This window comes from Dipodomys ordii, unplaced genomic scaffold, assembly GCF_000151885.1.
Source record: "Dipodomys ordii isolate 6190 unplaced genomic scaffold, Dord_2.0 Scaffold3, whole genome shotgun sequence".
Lineage (NCBI taxonomy): Eukaryota > Metazoa > Chordata > Mammalia > Rodentia > Heteromyidae > Dipodomys > Dipodomys ordii.
Window position 1 is genome coordinate 35,447,657 of NW_012267219.1, and position 16,877 is coordinate 35,464,533.

A 16,877-nucleotide genomic window follows, 5' to 3' on the forward strand; every position below is an offset into this window, starting at 1 on the left:
CATTTGAGCTCTAGCTCTACTTCTGGCTTTTTGGGTATCTACTTAGTTAAAGAGTCTCCTGGGCTTTTGCTGCCCAGGCTGCTTCAAACCACAATCCTCAGATTTTAGCTTCCTGAGTAGCAAGGATTACAAATGTGAACGACTGTAGCCTGGTATCAGCCATTCCTTTTTAAACCCTGGTGCCACTTCCATTTGCAGGCTCTATATACACTTCTATGGAATGAACGAATACATCTTTGATTTTGTAAACTAAGCAGGCAGGACATTTTAGACATTCTAGCCCAAGATTACCTCTAAGTGGCAAAGTTGGGTCAGGTTTGGAATAAATGCAAGCTCCTAACCTGTTTTGTCCTACTCTAGTTTTCCTTTTGTCCATGTTTTTAATTTTATGAAGAAACTGGAGCTCAGCAACTTAGTACATATAAGAGTTGGAGCTAGACTTTCTAAAAATGTTTTTGAGGATCATACACATCTGATTGTCACTGAGGATACAGAAGCAAAAGACATACAGCTGATCCATGGAGTTGGTGAGAATATGTGATGGTAACAGTGGGGATTCCAGACAAAGAATACCCGACCTTGGGCTGTCAAAGCCATCAATTAAATCTTTAAAACAGGAAGAGCTGAAGTGGAGAAAAGAGAACATTAAAGCTGGGAAACAGTTTGTGCTAAGTGTCTTGACAATATGTGTAATTGGAATTTCAAGAAAGAAAAGGAGATTGTTTAGGAATTATAGGGAGACTAGATGGATAAATAAAACAGTAGTGTGTGTAAACGATCTCGGGGAGTGCTTTAGATGGTAGCACACTGTTATTATAATAGTGCATATGTCTCCTGGATCAGATTTGACCAAGAGAGGTTATTTTAATGTAGCAGTGGGTTGCCCATCAGACACACACCAGAGCTGCTTGACTTTGAGCACAAGGCAGTTTGCCCTGTGGAGGAGAGTGGGGACATTTTTCTTTTGCCTCTCCTTACCCTGGCTCTATGTGCTATTTCAGAGAGCTGTTTTCCTCTACCTTTATTTTGTTCTGGGCAGTACTAAACTTTGAACTCAGGGCCTTGTGCTTTCTAGGCAAAGCACTCTACTGCTTGAACTATACCTGTAGCTTTTTTTCTCTTTATTTTTTAGATAGAGTCTTCTTTGCCAAAGGCCATTTTGGACCAGGATCTTTCTACCTATGCCTCCTGTGTAGCTTTGATGACAGGCTTTTTTTTTTAACCAGTTTGGTTGAGACACAAGAATCTTAACTTTTGCCTGATCTGACCTTAAACTGTAATCATTCTGATTCTGCCTCTCCTGAGTAGCTAGAATTTCAGATATGTGCTATTGCTGGCCCTATCTTAATTGTATTTCAGTTGAGATACCTATTTTTTTGGGGGGGGCGGTCGTGGGAGTTGAACTCTGGGCCTGAGTGCTATCCCTCAGCTCTTCAGCTCAAGGCTAGCACTCTACCACTTGAGCTACAGTGACACTTCCGGTTTTCTGGTGGTTTATTGGAGATAAGAGTTTCACGGATTTTCCTGCCCGGGCTGGCTTTGAACTGCTATCCTCAGATCTCAGCCTCCTGAGTAGCTAGGATTATAGGCGTGAGCCACTGGCTCCCAGCTAAAACAAAGAAGCTTTTTTTTTTTTTTTTGGCCAGTCCTGGGACTTGAACTCAGGGCCTGGGCACTGCCCTTGAGCTTCTTTTGCTCAAGGCTAGCACGCTACCACTTGAGCCACAGCGCCACTTCTGGCTTTTTCTGTGTATGTGGTACTGAGGAATCGAACCCAGGACCTCATGCATGCTTGGCAAGCACTCTACCACTGAGCCACCTTCCCAGTCCCCATCAAATTAACATGTTTTTAAAAGTTAAAAAGCTAAAAACATGTTTTGTCTGTGTCTTACTGATTTTTCCTTAACCATCCATTTTTTTTGTCCAGTAAAGTTTGCACTGGATGATAGAATTTTACTTTAAGTTTGAACTGTAAGAATTCAGATCAGATACAGAATTTCAGCAAAGGATAGATTATAGCTGGGTGCTGGTGGCTCACACCTGTAATCCTAGCTACTCAGGAGGCTGAGATCTGAGGATTGTGGTTGGAAGTTAGTCCAAGTAGCAAAGTTTGTGAGACTCTTACCTCCAATTAATTACCAGAAAACCAGAAGTGGCTCAAAGTGGTAGAGTGCTAGCCTTGAGCACAGTAGCTCAAGGACAGTGCCTAGATCCTGAGTTTAAGCCCCACAATGACCAAAACAAGAAAAAAAGAGAAAAGATTATAAACTTTATTGGAGTAGCATGTGGCTTTTTAGCAGGAGGATATGCTTGATTTCACTAGTTCTACTAGATATTTTGTTGGGGAGAGAAGTTCCAAGAACAGGTAGTTTTCCTTTTACAACAGCCAGTGTTTATCACCATCTGTGCATGCCAGTAAAGAGGGGCTGTTATTACCAACTTTTTTTTCCCCACAGTGCCCTGCATCGAAGAAGGAGCCTCAGCCATAATGCCAGTTGATGAGCACTGGCTGTGTTTACCAGTTTCTCACCTTAGACCTTTTGTGCAGACTATCAGGGTGGTGCAGACTTGTCCCCACTGCCGCTGGTTTCCACGTATTCTCCTTTCTGTCCCTGAGCCACCATGTGCATCTGGCATGCTGTCCAGGGGCACGCACAGGGCTGTGCGTCCTCTTCCATATTCCTCCATGGCATCCCCTTCCATACTTCAAGCACCCAGTTCTGCTGACCCCAAGTTCGTCCTTTCATCCCCCACACCTGATTGTAGGCAGGAGAAAAATGTACAGTCTGGGCCGGTAAGTTTGGGGACTTTTTAGTTGTCGAAGTTAAAAGTTTATTTTAAATAACATTCTAACATGCATGTTAATTTTTTTTAGTCAGTATTTCTTGATAGTGCTGGTATTTATTTCAATAAAAGGTAGTATTACCAAAACTGTTCCAAAGTAATATGAAATATAATTAATGTCTGAAAACTAATATAATGAAAAGGAGTTTTAAAATTTAACATCTAAATTATAAAACCTGTGGTATCCCAAGTATATGGACACTGTAGGAGACTTAAAGCATATGTAGATTAAAAGATTTTACCAGAGCTGGAGGTCCACTCTGGTAGAACACTAACCTAGAATACACATGGCCTGATGTTTGACTCCAGTGTTGAAACAAACCAAACAAAAACCTCCAAGCAAATGCTTTGCAAAAGGCTTTTATTTTGTTTGTTTTTAATGGGCACAGGTAGCTCAAACATAGAATCCTAGCTCCTTTGGAGGCTGAAATCTGAGGATTGAGATATAAAGCCAGCTTGAGCAGACAAATTTGCTAGACATACCTTCAGTTAACTAGCAAAAACTGCAAGTGGAGGCATGGCTCAAGTGGAAGAAGGCTAGGAATGAAAAAGCTGAGTGAGAAGGCAAGGTCCTGAGTTCAATCTCTGTAGCATACACACAAAAACGTTAATATTTTTTTCCCCCCTCAATGAGAGAAAAATAACCTAATTTAAAACTTAGTTTGAAAATTCAAGGAATAACAGGAGGGGAAAACTGGGAAAGAGTGTAGGAAGGTGTGACATTGTCCAAAAAGAAATGTACTCCTTACCTGACTTACAAAAACTGTAACCCCTCTGTACATCACGTTTATAAAACAATAAAAATATTTAAGTAATTCTAGGAATAAAAGGCTGACAATCAAGCTTCACTCAGATCTAAGTTGATTTTGTTGGTTTGTCAGGACCCTTTCTGTTTATATGTAGAAGTTCCAAATGAATGCTTCCAAGTGGTGGCAGTGATATAGGAAGCTTTACAAATGTCATAACCCAAAAGAAATTGTTTTTGCTTTTCTTTACAGAAAGCTTTCTTCCAAAGCTTTTTGTAGCATTGCTTCTTTTAAGCTAAATAATTTTCTCTGCCATTGTTTATTCTTTAGGCTTATCAGGAAAGCCAACTTCAAAAGCCTATAGAAATGAATAGCGCTAAAGACCTCCCTAGGACCTATGACTATGATCTTATCATCATTGGAGGAGGATCTGGAGGACTGGCAGCTGCTAAGGCAAGGCTCCTTCTGTTGTGGGTTTGTCTGATCATGGTTAAAATACTCATGTGCCTGGCACAAATCTCCCAGTTGGTTGAGGAGTTTATTTGATCCATTCTTGAGTTTGTTAATATTAACTTGGGCAGGACATGTTAGAGGACCACTTTACAAATCCCTTGCCCAATTTAAATATATATATATATATATATATATGTCTATGTATATTTAAATATAAAGTATAAGGCCAATGGTTTGAGGCACATTTTCATTCATTTTAAGTTTGCTTGATTTTTTTTAATGATAAAGTTGTGTGGGGACTGTTCGAAATGAAGCAAATATATCTTATTCTTTACTAGTATTTGATTTATTTTCACTTTTGTTGATTTCCCTGTTTACAACTTCTCTTCCTCAGTAGAAAGATAAAGAGCTGTTAAATTTCCCAAACTTATTAAAAATGATTTGCCTCACTGGGCGCTGGTAGCTCAGATTTGTAATCCTAGCTTCTCAGGAGTTCTAGATCTGAGGATTGCAGTTTGAAACCAGCCTGAGTAGGAAAGTTCCTGAGACTCTTTATCTCCAATAAACTTCCAAAAAGTTAGAATTGGACCTGTGGCTCAAGTGGTAGAGTGATAGCCTTGAGCAAAAAAGCTCAGAGACAGCACCTCTGCCCTGGTTCAAGCCCCACTACTGGCACATACATACACGCAAAAAAGATTTGCTGATATTAGGTGCTGGTGGCATATGCTTAAAATTAAGCAATTCAGAGGACTGAGATCTGAGGATCTTGGTTAGAAGCCATCCAAGGCAGAAAAGCGTGTGAGACTCTTATCTCCAATTAATCACCAGAAAACTGGAAGTGGTGCTATGGTTCATAGTGGTAGAACACTAGCCTTGAGCATAAAAGCTCAGGAACAGTACCGAGACCCTGAATTCAAGCCCTATGACCAACCCTATGACAACTGGACTGGAGAGTGGCTTAAGTGGTGTAGTGCTCCAGCCATGATCAAAATAACCAGTTGATTGTATGCAGAGTTTAAATCCCACTACTGGCTTTAAAACACAGAAACAAAACAAAAATGATTTGCTGGCTGTATATGAGGAGATCTAAGAGGACGAGTAGTAACTTTGTGGTCTAGGCATGATTGAGAAGAAGGTATATAAATAGGCAAGGTTTAAGGCTCCTGACTATAATTCAAGATACATTGCCCCTTTGAGGAACCCTTAGGCCTGTTATCCTTATCAACAGGTTTTTAAAGATTAAGTGATTATGCCCCCTAGGTTATAGCTTATGGTCAGTAAAGATGGGTTCACATGAAGTAGCCTACATTAGGCGCAGGCCAGAATTTCAAACGAAGCAGGGCTTTGCTGAGAGCGATGCACTGATGTACTTTATTCTAGTGGTGGTGGTCTGAAGGGTACACAGACAGTCCTCTCAGGTAATCTTGAGGGCATGTGGCCAGTACACAGAGTTTATTCTCCCACAAAGATAGAGATACTCTGAAAAATGAACCCAACTCCTTTCACTCCCCCTAAATACATTTAGAAAGATCCCAGGTACTGTCAACTATCTCATGGACTCGTCTGATAAAAATATTAGGAAAATTTTGGAAGAAAAGCTTTCCTAGTATTCTGACTTAGCAACTTAATTAGGTAAAATGTAGAAATACTTTTGAAGACATTACATTACAACATCAAGTTGAGATAATGCTGAAAGCTAATAATCAGGCTTTCCTAGCTACCTACTCTGGCTTGGAAATGGTTGTGGGTTTTATTTTTAGATTGCTGCTTGATCTGTTATGGTTTGCATGGAATTATGTAGGATTCTAAGATTTCTAGCTTTGTAACAGTTATACAAACATCTGCATAATCTTTAAAACTACCATCACAACTATCTTACTATCCTTACTTTTTACCTCAGAGTTGAACTGATCATCATAGTATATGAAATTCCCAAATATTAGTAATTGGTAATTATAATTAGTAATTATAATGCTTTAGGCATTATAGTGTAATAAAAGCTATTAAGTTTTAGAAGCTCATTTCCAATCTATTGTTGATAATCTTATTTTCCAGGAGGCAGCCAAGTATGACAAGAAGGTATTGGTCTTGGATTTTGTCACTCCAACTCCTCTTGGAACTAGATGGGGTAAGCCTCTAGAACATTTTAAAAGTGATTTTTAGAAATATATTTTTCTCACAGTGATCTGAAGTGACACCGAAAACCCAATTAGAAAAGAAAAGACCTCATACAACATGTATTTCTTTCACTTGAGCTAAGTTAAAATGGACTCGGCTTAAACACTGTAAGTTTAGGTTCTTTGGGACAGTCAGGGTAGTAGAAATCTTATCCACAGCTCTGACTAAAACTTAAATATTGTGTCACATATCATGCTTAAGAAGCTTAATAGGCCTGGGAAGGTGGCTCAGTGGTAGAGTGCTTGCCTTGCATGCATGAGGCCCTGGGTTTGATTCCTTAGCAGCACATAAACAGAAAAAGCCAGGAGTGGTGCTGTAGCTCAAGTGGTAGAGTGTAGCCTTAAGTTGAAGAGCTCAGGGACAGCCTCAGGCTCAGAGTCAAGCCCATAACTGACTCCTCCCTCCCTCCCCCCCAAAAAAGAAGCTTAATAGCGCAAACTTTGAATCTTAAAATATTTTTTAAAACATTGTTATTACAAAGGTGATAGAGGGGTTACAGTTCCATAAGTTAAGAGTACATTTCTTTTTGGACAATGTCACCCCCTTCTCTTGCTCTCTCCCAGTTTTTCTCTCCAAACTTTGAACTTATCCCCTCCAGTCAGTGAGAACTAACTAGGACCAGATAATTGAGTGGATAGCCTTGCTACTTGAATCTTGGTGAACTATGCGTTTATTGTTACCAATTTGACAAATATTTATTGATTCTTTATGAACCAGGGCCATAAGGATAATAGCAATTGACTACAGTATGAGACAAGTTTTTGTTCTTTTGGAGCTTACATTCTAGTGTGGAGGCAAAAGATGAGCAAGAACTTACCCAAAATGTGATGAGTGATTCTTTAAAATTTTACATAGTGAAATAAAGAAGAACTGAAGGAGAGTTTTAACCTGAGCAGTTTATTAAGCAAGGGAGCTGGCATCTAGAAGAGACCTAAAGATCAAGAATGAGGCAGTTATGCCAAACACAGAAGCAGAACCTCCACACAACTTTTCTTTCTTTCTCAGTGAGTAGTATATTCCAAGGCCCTGAGATAGATGAGTCTTTTATGGTTATGGTTGTGGGGACTAGAGAGTAGTCTGAAGCAGGGCTAGAAAGGAAGGCAAGTCAAACTGTGAAGGATCCTGTAGGCCAGGACCAGGACTTGGGACTAATCCAAGCACATGGTAGAAGTCATTGAGGAGTCTTAAGGCCAGAGAGCAGAGGGATAGGTAAATTATATCTAGAGTAACATTTAACTGCTTGATTTAGAAGAGAGGCCAGCAGCAGGAAGTCAAAATCAGACATCACACTTTCTTAATTTATCCATTCAGCAAGTACTTAGTAAGTGTCAACTCTGTGACAGACACTATTCTTGGTGCTAGATATATTCCCCTTCCTGTGGATTTTGCACTTCATAGTAGTATTCTCACTGGACATGTCTTTGTCCTATGAGTTTCACTCTTTGTACCCTGACTCCTGTCATTTTAACCACCTCTCCTATCTGCTTGTCTTTTGTACTGACAAAAATAAGCTAGTATAATGTTCTGTAAGTGTACAGCTATCATACCTTCTGGGGAAGAGAAAAGAGGAGGAGATGAAACATGGATCCTTAGGAGGATCAAATGAAAGCTGTAGGGCTACCTCATTTAAAATGTGCATAAACACAAGGTGTGATGCAGAATTTCAGATCCCCTGCAGTCTGCCAGTGCTTATATAATCCTTTGACCAGTTTCATTCACACATTCAACAGCAATAGTTGTGTACACAGTAAAGTTTCACTTTCTGGCACCATTATCAATATAATTTTGAATCTTTGAAGTATGTGGAAATTTGCCTCTCTATTTTTAGGATGATGTTACTATGTTCAATATATAGAGCTCTCTGAACTTAAGAAATGTCATGAGACTTAGGACTAAACTTATTGGAGACATTAAGCACACAAAAATAAGACTCCTTATACTTGTTGGCTTTTTCTTTGCAGTTCTGTAGTAGGTTACAAGCTGACTTCTCAATGTTGTTGCAGGTCTTGGAGGAACGTGTGTCAATGTGGGTTGCATACCTAAAAAATTGATGCACCAAGCAGCTCTGTTAGGGCAAGCCCTAAAAGACTCAGGCACCTATGGATGGAAAGTTGAAGACACGGGTATGGAAGGAAAATCTTTTCTTTGTGTTTTGGGGCTTATGCCATTATCTTGCAATGTTCTATTTTTATGAGGGTAACAAATAACTGGAAAACTTTTTATTGTATATATCTTTGTTTTGTTCTCTTGCCTCCTCTCTCCTTCTCTTTCTTCTCTCTCTCTCATGTCTTTTTCATCTCTTTCTCTCTTCTCTCTGTCTCCCTATCTGTCCCCCCTCCCCCCTCTCTGTCTCTGCCTCTACCTCTTTCTCTCTTTCTCTTTCTGTCTGTCTCTCTCTTTCTTGGCAATACTGTAGTCTGAATTTAGGACCTTACACTTGTTAAGCAGGTACTCTACTGATGAGGCATGTCTTTTTTTTTTTTTGGGTACGGTCGTGGGGCCTGAACTCTGGGCCTGGGCGCTGTCCCTCAGCTCTTCAGCTCAAGGCTAGCACTCTACCACTTGAGCCACAGCGCCACTTCCGGCTTTTTTCTTTTTGCTTATGTGGTGCTGAGGAATTGAACCCAGGGCCTCATGCATGCAAGGCAAGTGCTCTACCACTGAGCCACCTTGCCAGCCCATGATGAGGCATGTCTTTAGCCCTTTTTTTTTTGCACGGATTATTTTTGAGATAGGGTCTTATTTCCCTGCCCCATATGTGCCTAATATATGATCTACCTATTTTGAGCTTTCCTCCATAGCTGGGTTGTTCCACCCTACCTACCCATCTTTCTTCCATTGAAGTGGAATCTCCCAGACTTTCCTATGCTGGCTGGCCTGGAACTGCTTTCCTCCCAATCTTAGCTTCCTAAGTAGCTTGATCTCAACAGGTGGATGTTATTACATCCAGCTACAAAGCAAGGAGTCATACAAACTTTTTTGCTTTGGCTGGCCCTGAGCTATGATCCTTCTGATCTTAGTCTCTCAGATAGCTAGGATTATATGCATGATAAGCAACTGGCTCTGGCTTGATGACATTTTTTTATGGATAAAATTATTTCACTTACTTTGTCAGGTAACTTACATAGTTATAATGTTTTTGGAGTTTGGTATTGCTTCACAGTATAGCCCAGGCTTGTGATCTTGCTTAGTCCTCCCAGGTGCTCACATTAGTATAGGTGGCTAGTATGCGTGTGGCATATGATACTTCTAAATGGCAAATCAGAATTCTTCCAGATGAATCCTTAAATGGTATGTATCACACATGAAGAGTTCATAGCATGAAAGGTGTACAGATTACATTTGCTTTCTTTGGAAGGTGTTCCTTTTTTATCTGTAAAGAAGTTGGTTTCATGATGAGATGGGGGCCATTTTTTGTTAAAGAAGACTGTGTTTAGACTATGTTGGATTAAAAATATTTAGGGCACTCTAGAATCTCTAGATAAGTTGAAGGTAGAATCAATGACTTTCCAACTCATAAAAGTCAGTTTTGTATAATTACTGATGTAATTGCACTAATCCTTGAATAGTGAAACTCCAGCCCTGGTTTATAACTATAATTTTAAGATTTGTAGTGTGAGGGGCATTTGAGGGAAAATCTTCTATATCTATTTAGATATTTATATCTATGATATCATAGATATTTATATCTATGAAGACAGTGTATATCTATGTATATTCATAGATGTAAATATCTTAAGTAATTGTGCAAAGGAATTTCAATTTTAACATGCTAGTTTATGAGTATAATTATGCATCTTGGTAAGTGTCAGCTCTTCCATCATTCTGTCATTCGCTCTCATCTCTCTTAACCTTTTCATTCCATCAAGTTACCTGCTCTTTTGTTTTACTTTTTGTTTTTGTGCTGGTATCAGGGCTTGCACTTTGGGCTTTACATTTAGCTTTTTCTACTCTGGTAAGTATAATTTTAATAAATCAGTCAGATAGATGGTGACCTACAACTTAATAATGGCAGTTTTTTCCCAGCAAAATAATTCTGAAGATGTCATATAACATTAAAAATAGCTATGACACTTTAAAGTTATTTCCAACCTCTACAGTTCAGAACTAATAAAGGTACAATAACTAAGGTAATAAAGAGCTAATACTTAACATAGTCCAGGTTTATACATTGCAATTCATAGAAACTCCTTGAATTTCTCAGGACTTCTAAGTCCTTCTGTCCTAGTATAATTATAGTAGACAATGGAAGTGATAGTGGCTGTCCACTCACTACAAGTTGAAGGATGTCAAAACTCAATAGGGAAGGAGGTTTGAGGAGTTTGGAAATAAAACTAAGCCTAAGAAGAAGACCTAATCTTTGAATTTGAATTTCAGTCATTGAAATAATTGATACTATTATGTGATTTTAATCAGGTCTTATTTTAGGGTATAAGATCTCCTAGGGAATTAGCAGAATAGTACTTCAGTGCTGTATTTAGTAATGCTACAATTGCGAAGTTTCAGGGATGTTTCTTCCCATGCTCTAGCTCATTATTTCTCTATGGTGGTGATGTTACTTGGTACTTTGAGCTGACAGCTCCTAATGGTAATGAACATTAGTTAGCATTAAATGACAAGGGCATCCCTAAGTCACTGACCAATGATACATGTCTTGGATTTACTTAAAATATTCTATTCTGTTTAAAAAATAGAGAGGTGTGCCGGGCGCTGGTGGCTCACGCCTGTAATCCTAGCTACTCAGGAGGCTGAGATCTGAGGATCGCGGTTCAAAGCCAGCAAGACCGTGAGACTCCTATCTCCAATAAACCACCAGAAAACCGGAAGTGGTGCTGTAGCTCAAGTGGTAGAGCGCTTGCCTTGAGCTGAAGAGCTGAGGGACAGCGCCCAGGCCCAGCGTTCAAGCCCCACGACCTACCGGAAAAAAAAAAAAATAGAGAGATATGTGAGCACGAATTAGTAAAACATGGTGATTATTGTAGTTGGATCACTAGTTATAGTTGGGAGGTGTGTCTTCCATTTTTGTCTATTCTTTTTGTAGTGGTGGTAGACAGAGGTCAGAAAGGCAGGCTTGTCCAGGCTCTCTACAGTGCTCCTCATTCCATATGATTAGTTACTAAGAGACTTACCAGTTGAAGAGCTAATTGTTTTGTCTTTCTTACATAGTTCAACATGACTGGGAAAAGATGACAGAAGCTGTGCAGAATCATATTGGTTCTCTGAACTGGGGCTACAGAGTAGCTCTCCGGGAGAAAAAAGTAACTTATGAGAATGCTTATGGGAAGTTTGTTGGTCCTCATAGGATTAAGGTAATTATACACCTACATCCTTTGTAGACTTAAACAAGTTATTGTAGGGGAAAAATTATTGTGAAGTATTATAATAAAATCTAATGCTACTGTGACCCAGGCTGTCCAGTTTGATTTTTTTTTTTGGTCAGTCATGGGACTTGAACTCAGAGCCTAGGCGCTGTCTCTAAGATTTTGCACTCAAGGCTAGCTCTCTACCACTTTGAGCCACAGCTCTACTTGTGGTTTTCTGGTGATTAATTGGATATTACAGTCTCACGGACTTTGCTTCCTGGGCTAGCTTTGAACTGTGATCCTCAAATGTTAGCTTCCTGAGTAACAGGATTACAACAGGTGTGAGCCACTGGCTCCTGGCCAGTTTGATGATTATGTGGCCTCTGGAATGAGGTGAGCACATGGACCAGATTGCCTGCATTTGAGGTTTGACTCTGTTACTTATTAGCATTTTAACCTTGAGTGAGTTCATTAATTACCCAGCCTTAATGTCTCTTTCTTATGAGTTACCATTTTTTTCTTTTTCCCTCCCTTCTTCCCCCTTTCCTTCCCTTCCTCTCTTCCTCCCCTTTCTTCCTTCCCTCCCTTCTCCTCCTCATATTTATTCTTTCTTTCTCTTTCTCCTTCTTTTTCCTCCCTTCTTCCCTTCCCTCCCTCCCTCCCTCCCTCCCTTCCTTTCTTCCTTTCTTCCTTCCTTCTCTGTCTCTCTCTCTCTGTCTGTCTCTCTCTTTTTCTCACTGAGTCATGAACTTATTCTGGTCCTTGAGCTCCCACTTTTTTGTCCAAGGTTGGGGCACTACCATTTAAGCCACACCTTTACTTCCAGCTTTTTACTGGAAATAAGAATGTCAAGGATTTGTTTGTCTAGGCTGGCTTTGAACTTTGATTTTCTTGTGTAAGCCTCCTGAGTATTGTAGGCATAAGCCACCAGTTCCAAGTCTGAGTTACCAATTTTTGTTGTTGTTGTTCTACCAGTTGGGGATTTGAACTCATCCTGGGTGCTATCCCTGAGTTTTACTACTCAAGGCTAGTACTCTGCCACTTGAGCCAGAGCTTTACTTGTGACTTTTTACCTGTTAATTGGAAATGAGAGTCTTAGACTTTCTTGCCAGGGCTGGCTTTGAACTTCAGTCCTTATATCAGCCTTCTTGAGTAGATAGGATTGCAGACATGAGTCATAAGTGAGTTATCAAATTTTTATGAGGATCAGATGAGACACTGGTGAACAACCTTTACTAACTATGAAGTTTACTATGAAGTTTACATTTCCAAAGGATAATTACATTATTAGAAATGACTTATTGTTTCCTTTACAGGCAACAAATAATAGAGGCAAAGAAAAAATTTATACAGCAGAGCGATTTCTCATTGCAACTGGAGAAAGGCCACGATACTTGGGCATCCCTGGTGACAAAGATTACTGCATCAGCAGGTGAGGAGAAATAGGAAGAGGAAATCCCAGGGTGGACTTCTGCTTCTGCTTTTTTACTTAAATCCTTTACATTCATTTCTTAGACTTCAGAAAATTTACAGTCACATTTTACCATCTTTGAGCATAGGAGGAAAGAGAAAAAGGAGAATAAAAGAACATTTTAAAAATCCAAAGCTACAAATATTGGTTTTCTACTATGGCAATTTAAATTAATTCAAACATTTTGTATGTAAATACATGTTTATATTTATATTTGAGATTTATTTATATATATGTGGGTACATAAGTATATAAAAATCAGAAGAGTGTGGTACATGTGTACCATATACTTAGTTTTGCAGTATGAACCATATTGCTCTTTGGTGGTTGCAAAGAATTAGGGGATGTCAGTTCATTAGACTTAAGAGGCTTTGGGGTCCCTTTTAACTATTCAGTGATTGTAGTCTTCCTTAGAGGGACCTTCTGAAGTCCATAGGTCAGGCAAGGAGGTTTTGCTGTGTAATTTGGTTTTGTTTATAGTGATAATACTGCTGGTGTTGTTTAAGCACTTGAAAGTGCGAAGTTGTCTCAACAGATTATTGGTAAATAGGCCTTTTTGGATACCTTTTGCTCCTGAGTTTCTGACTTACTGTTCTTCATTAGGCTCCCTCTTTTGATAGTATAATTTTATCCTTTGTGCTTCATTGAGGAGCACCCCTGATGTCAGCTGTTGTCATTGCTGTGTTAGTGTATTTGGGTTGCTGTAACAAAATACCTTAAACTAGATAGCTTATAAATGAGAGAAATTGCTTTCTCTTCTTTGAAGCTGGCAAGGTCAAGATGAAGGCATTTTCAGATTTGGAGTCTGCTGAGGGCCGATTTTCTGGTTGGCTCATTATTGCTGTGTCCTCAAGTGGTAGCAGAAGTGAAGGCATTTTCTGTGGTCCTTTTTATTTAAAAAAAAATGGTTGTTATCATAAAGGTGATGTACAGAAGGATTACAATTACATGAGTGAGCAATGAGTACACTTCCTTTTGTACAGTGTCTTCTGTTCCCTTTTTCTACTCCCTCCCATCTGTACTCATCATTTTTATTTTATTTATTTGTTGGCCTGGGCTGGTCCCAGAGTCAAGGTGAGGGCTCTACCACTCGAGCCACAGTGCTACTTCCAGTTTTCTGGTGGTTAATTGGAAATAAGAGTCTCGTGGACTTTCCTGCTTGGGCTGGCTTTGAACTACAATCCTCAGATCTCAGCCTCCTGTATAGCTAGGATTACAGGCATGAGCCACCAGTGCCTGGCTCCACCCATCAGTTTTTTTAGCTCACTTTTATCATTGTCCAGTGAGCTCTACTGCTGCACTTTTTCGCCATTTTCCCTTTACCCCTTACCCCCCTACCCCCTGATGATATACATGTGAATATACCATACATAAAGTAAAGAAGACAGAATCATCAAAAACTTAAAAACTAATAAAAGGGGGGTGTCAGGGAAAGAAGTCTCTTTTTCCATATCTTGGAGCTAATTTCAGAATGTATATAATTTTGTGTAAATATGAAGAGCACTTAGGCCTTGTGCTTTTTGTGTTTCTCTCCTAAGATTATCCTCTTGGTCTTACTGTGTAAGTGGCTAGAATCCTGTATAATTTGTTATTTCCTAATGCATTTTAGAGCTGATTTTTGCATATCAGAGAGAACATGTGCTGTTTGACTATGAACTTAACTTACCTCACTTAATATGATTTGTACTGATTCCATCCATTTCCTTGCAGATGACATTATTTTATTCTTTCTGATAGCTGTGTAAAATTCCATTGTGTATAGGTTCCATATTTTTTGGATCTACCTATCTATTTTGGGGCATCTGGGCTGTTTCCATATCTTGGCTATTGTGAATAGTACAGCAATGAACATGGATGTGCAGGGATTCTTAACATATCCTGAATCATGATGTTAGATGCCCAGGAGTGGTATGGCTGGAAGCCTATCTTTAGTTTTTTGAGCAATCTCAAGACTGTTGTCCAGAGTGGTTGTATCATTTACATTCCCACCGACAGTGCAGTAAGGTTCCTTTTCCTCACATGCCTGCCAACATTTGTTGTTCAAATTATTCAGAATGTTAGCCAATCTTACTGGGTTAAGATGGAGTCTCAGAGTTGTTTTGATTAGCATTTCCTTTCTGACCAAGGATAGATGTGTTTCTTTGCCATTTTTACTTCTAAGAAATTCGTCTTACCTCTCCAGGGATTGGTTTATCAGGTTTGGGAGGGATTAGTTTCTTGAGCTCCTTGTATATATTGGATATAGGCCTTTGTCTGACACATTATTGGTAAAGCTCTTTTCCTAGTTTGTTTACTGTCTTTCTAGTTTAGTAACTATGTCCTTAGCGGTGCAGAAACTTCTTATTTTGATGTTGTCCCACTTGTTAAGTCTCTCCTGTCTCTCTGGGACTCTTGTCAAGAAGTTTCTGCCTATAAGTTCTATAATGTTTCTTCTACTGTCTCTTGCAGTACTTCAAGGTTTCAGGTCTGATGTTGAGGTCTTTGATGCACTTTTAGTTGATATTGCTGCATGGTGATAAGCAGGGATTCACTTTTAGTTTTTAGCATATCCATGCCCAGTTTTCCAAACACATTATTCAAGAGACTTTTTTTTTTTTTACCACTGTATGTCTTTGGCTTCCTATCAAATATTAGACAAGTGTATAGTTTTATTTCTGGATCTTCTAATCTATTCCATTGATCTTCGGGTCTTTTTTTGTGCCAATACCAAGCTATTTTTGTTATTATAGCTCTGTACTAGAGTTTGAGGTCTATTATTGTGGTACCACCCACATTACTTCTTTTGCCTAGAATTGCTTTGGCTATTCTAGGTCTTTTGTTATTCCATATGAAATTTTGGATTGTTTTCTGTATCTTGGTAAAGAATGTCATTGAGATTTTGATGGGGATTGCATTGAGTTTGTGTATCATTTTTGGCAGTATGGCAATTTTCACAATATTGATTCTATTTATCCATGAACATTGAAGGTTTTTCCATTTCCTCTTTGATTTCTTTTTTCAGATTTTTATAGTTTTTGCTATAAAGATCTTTTATGTCTTTGGTGAGGTTAATTCCCAGGGTGGTTTTTTTGGTGTGTGTGTGCGTGTGTGTGTGTGCGTGTGTGTGTGCGTGCGTGCGTGCGTGCGTGCGTGCGTGCGTGTGTGTGTGTGTATGTGTGTGTGTGTTTTGAGGCTATTGCAAATGGAGTTGTTTTCATGGTTTCCCTTTCTGCTTGTACATCATTGGCATACAGAAAGGCTACTGATTTTTGAGGGTTAATGTTGTATCCTGCTACTTTGCCAAAGTGGTTCATCAGCTCTAGGAGCATGGGGACGGAGTTTTTTGGGTCCTTTAGGTATAAGATTATATCACCTGTGAATAGGGATAGTTTGATTTCTTCTTTCCCTATGTGAATCCCTTTTACATCTTTTTCTTGCCTATTGCTCTGGCTAGGAATTCTAAAACTATTTTGAAGAGGATTGGAGAAAGCGGACATACTTGACTATTGGTCTGTCATGTATAGCCTTCATTGTTTCAAGGAATGTTCCTTCTATTCCTAGCTTCTCCAAAGCTTTTAACATAAGTAGATACTGTATTTTGTTGAAGGCCTTTTCTGCATCTCTGGAGATCATCATGTGATTCTCATCTTTGGTTCTCTTGACACGGTGAATTACATTTACTGATTTGTGTATGCCAAACCAGCCTTGCTTCTATGGAATGAAGCCTATTTGGTCATAATATATGTTTGTTTTTTTTTGTATGTTTGTGGATTCTGTTGGCTAGTATCTGTGGTCTCTTTTATATGACACTAATCTCATCCATGAGAGCACCACCTTTATGACCTAATCACCTCTCAATACTACACTTGGGGACTAGGATTTCAGCACAGAAATTTTTTTTTT

General features: G+C 39.2%; 1 protein-coding gene across 2 annotated transcripts in view; it reads left to right on the forward strand.

Annotated features, from left to right (window-relative positions):
• Positions 1-16,877, forward strand: part of Txnrd1 (thioredoxin reductase 1) — a 47,240-nt gene that overhangs the window by 11,166 nt on the left and 19,197 nt on the right. Inside the window, exons 1-6 of one of the 2 annotated variants that reach the window (XM_013021692.1) lie at positions 2,485-2,794; positions 3,921-4,043; positions 6,099-6,171; positions 8,225-8,344; positions 11,388-11,530; positions 12,841-12,956. In XM_013021692.1, the coding sequence (XP_012877146.1) occupies positions 2,489-2,794; positions 3,921-4,043; positions 6,099-6,171; positions 8,225-8,344; positions 11,388-11,530; positions 12,841-12,956 (881 nt within the window). In that variant the 5' untranslated portion in view covers positions 2,485-2,488. Of the gene's footprint in view, positions 1-2,484; positions 2,795-3,920; positions 4,044-6,098; positions 6,172-8,224; positions 8,345-11,387; positions 11,531-12,840; positions 12,957-16,877 lie in introns of those variants that run through there. The other variant, XM_013021699.1, reaches the window with a different exon arrangement.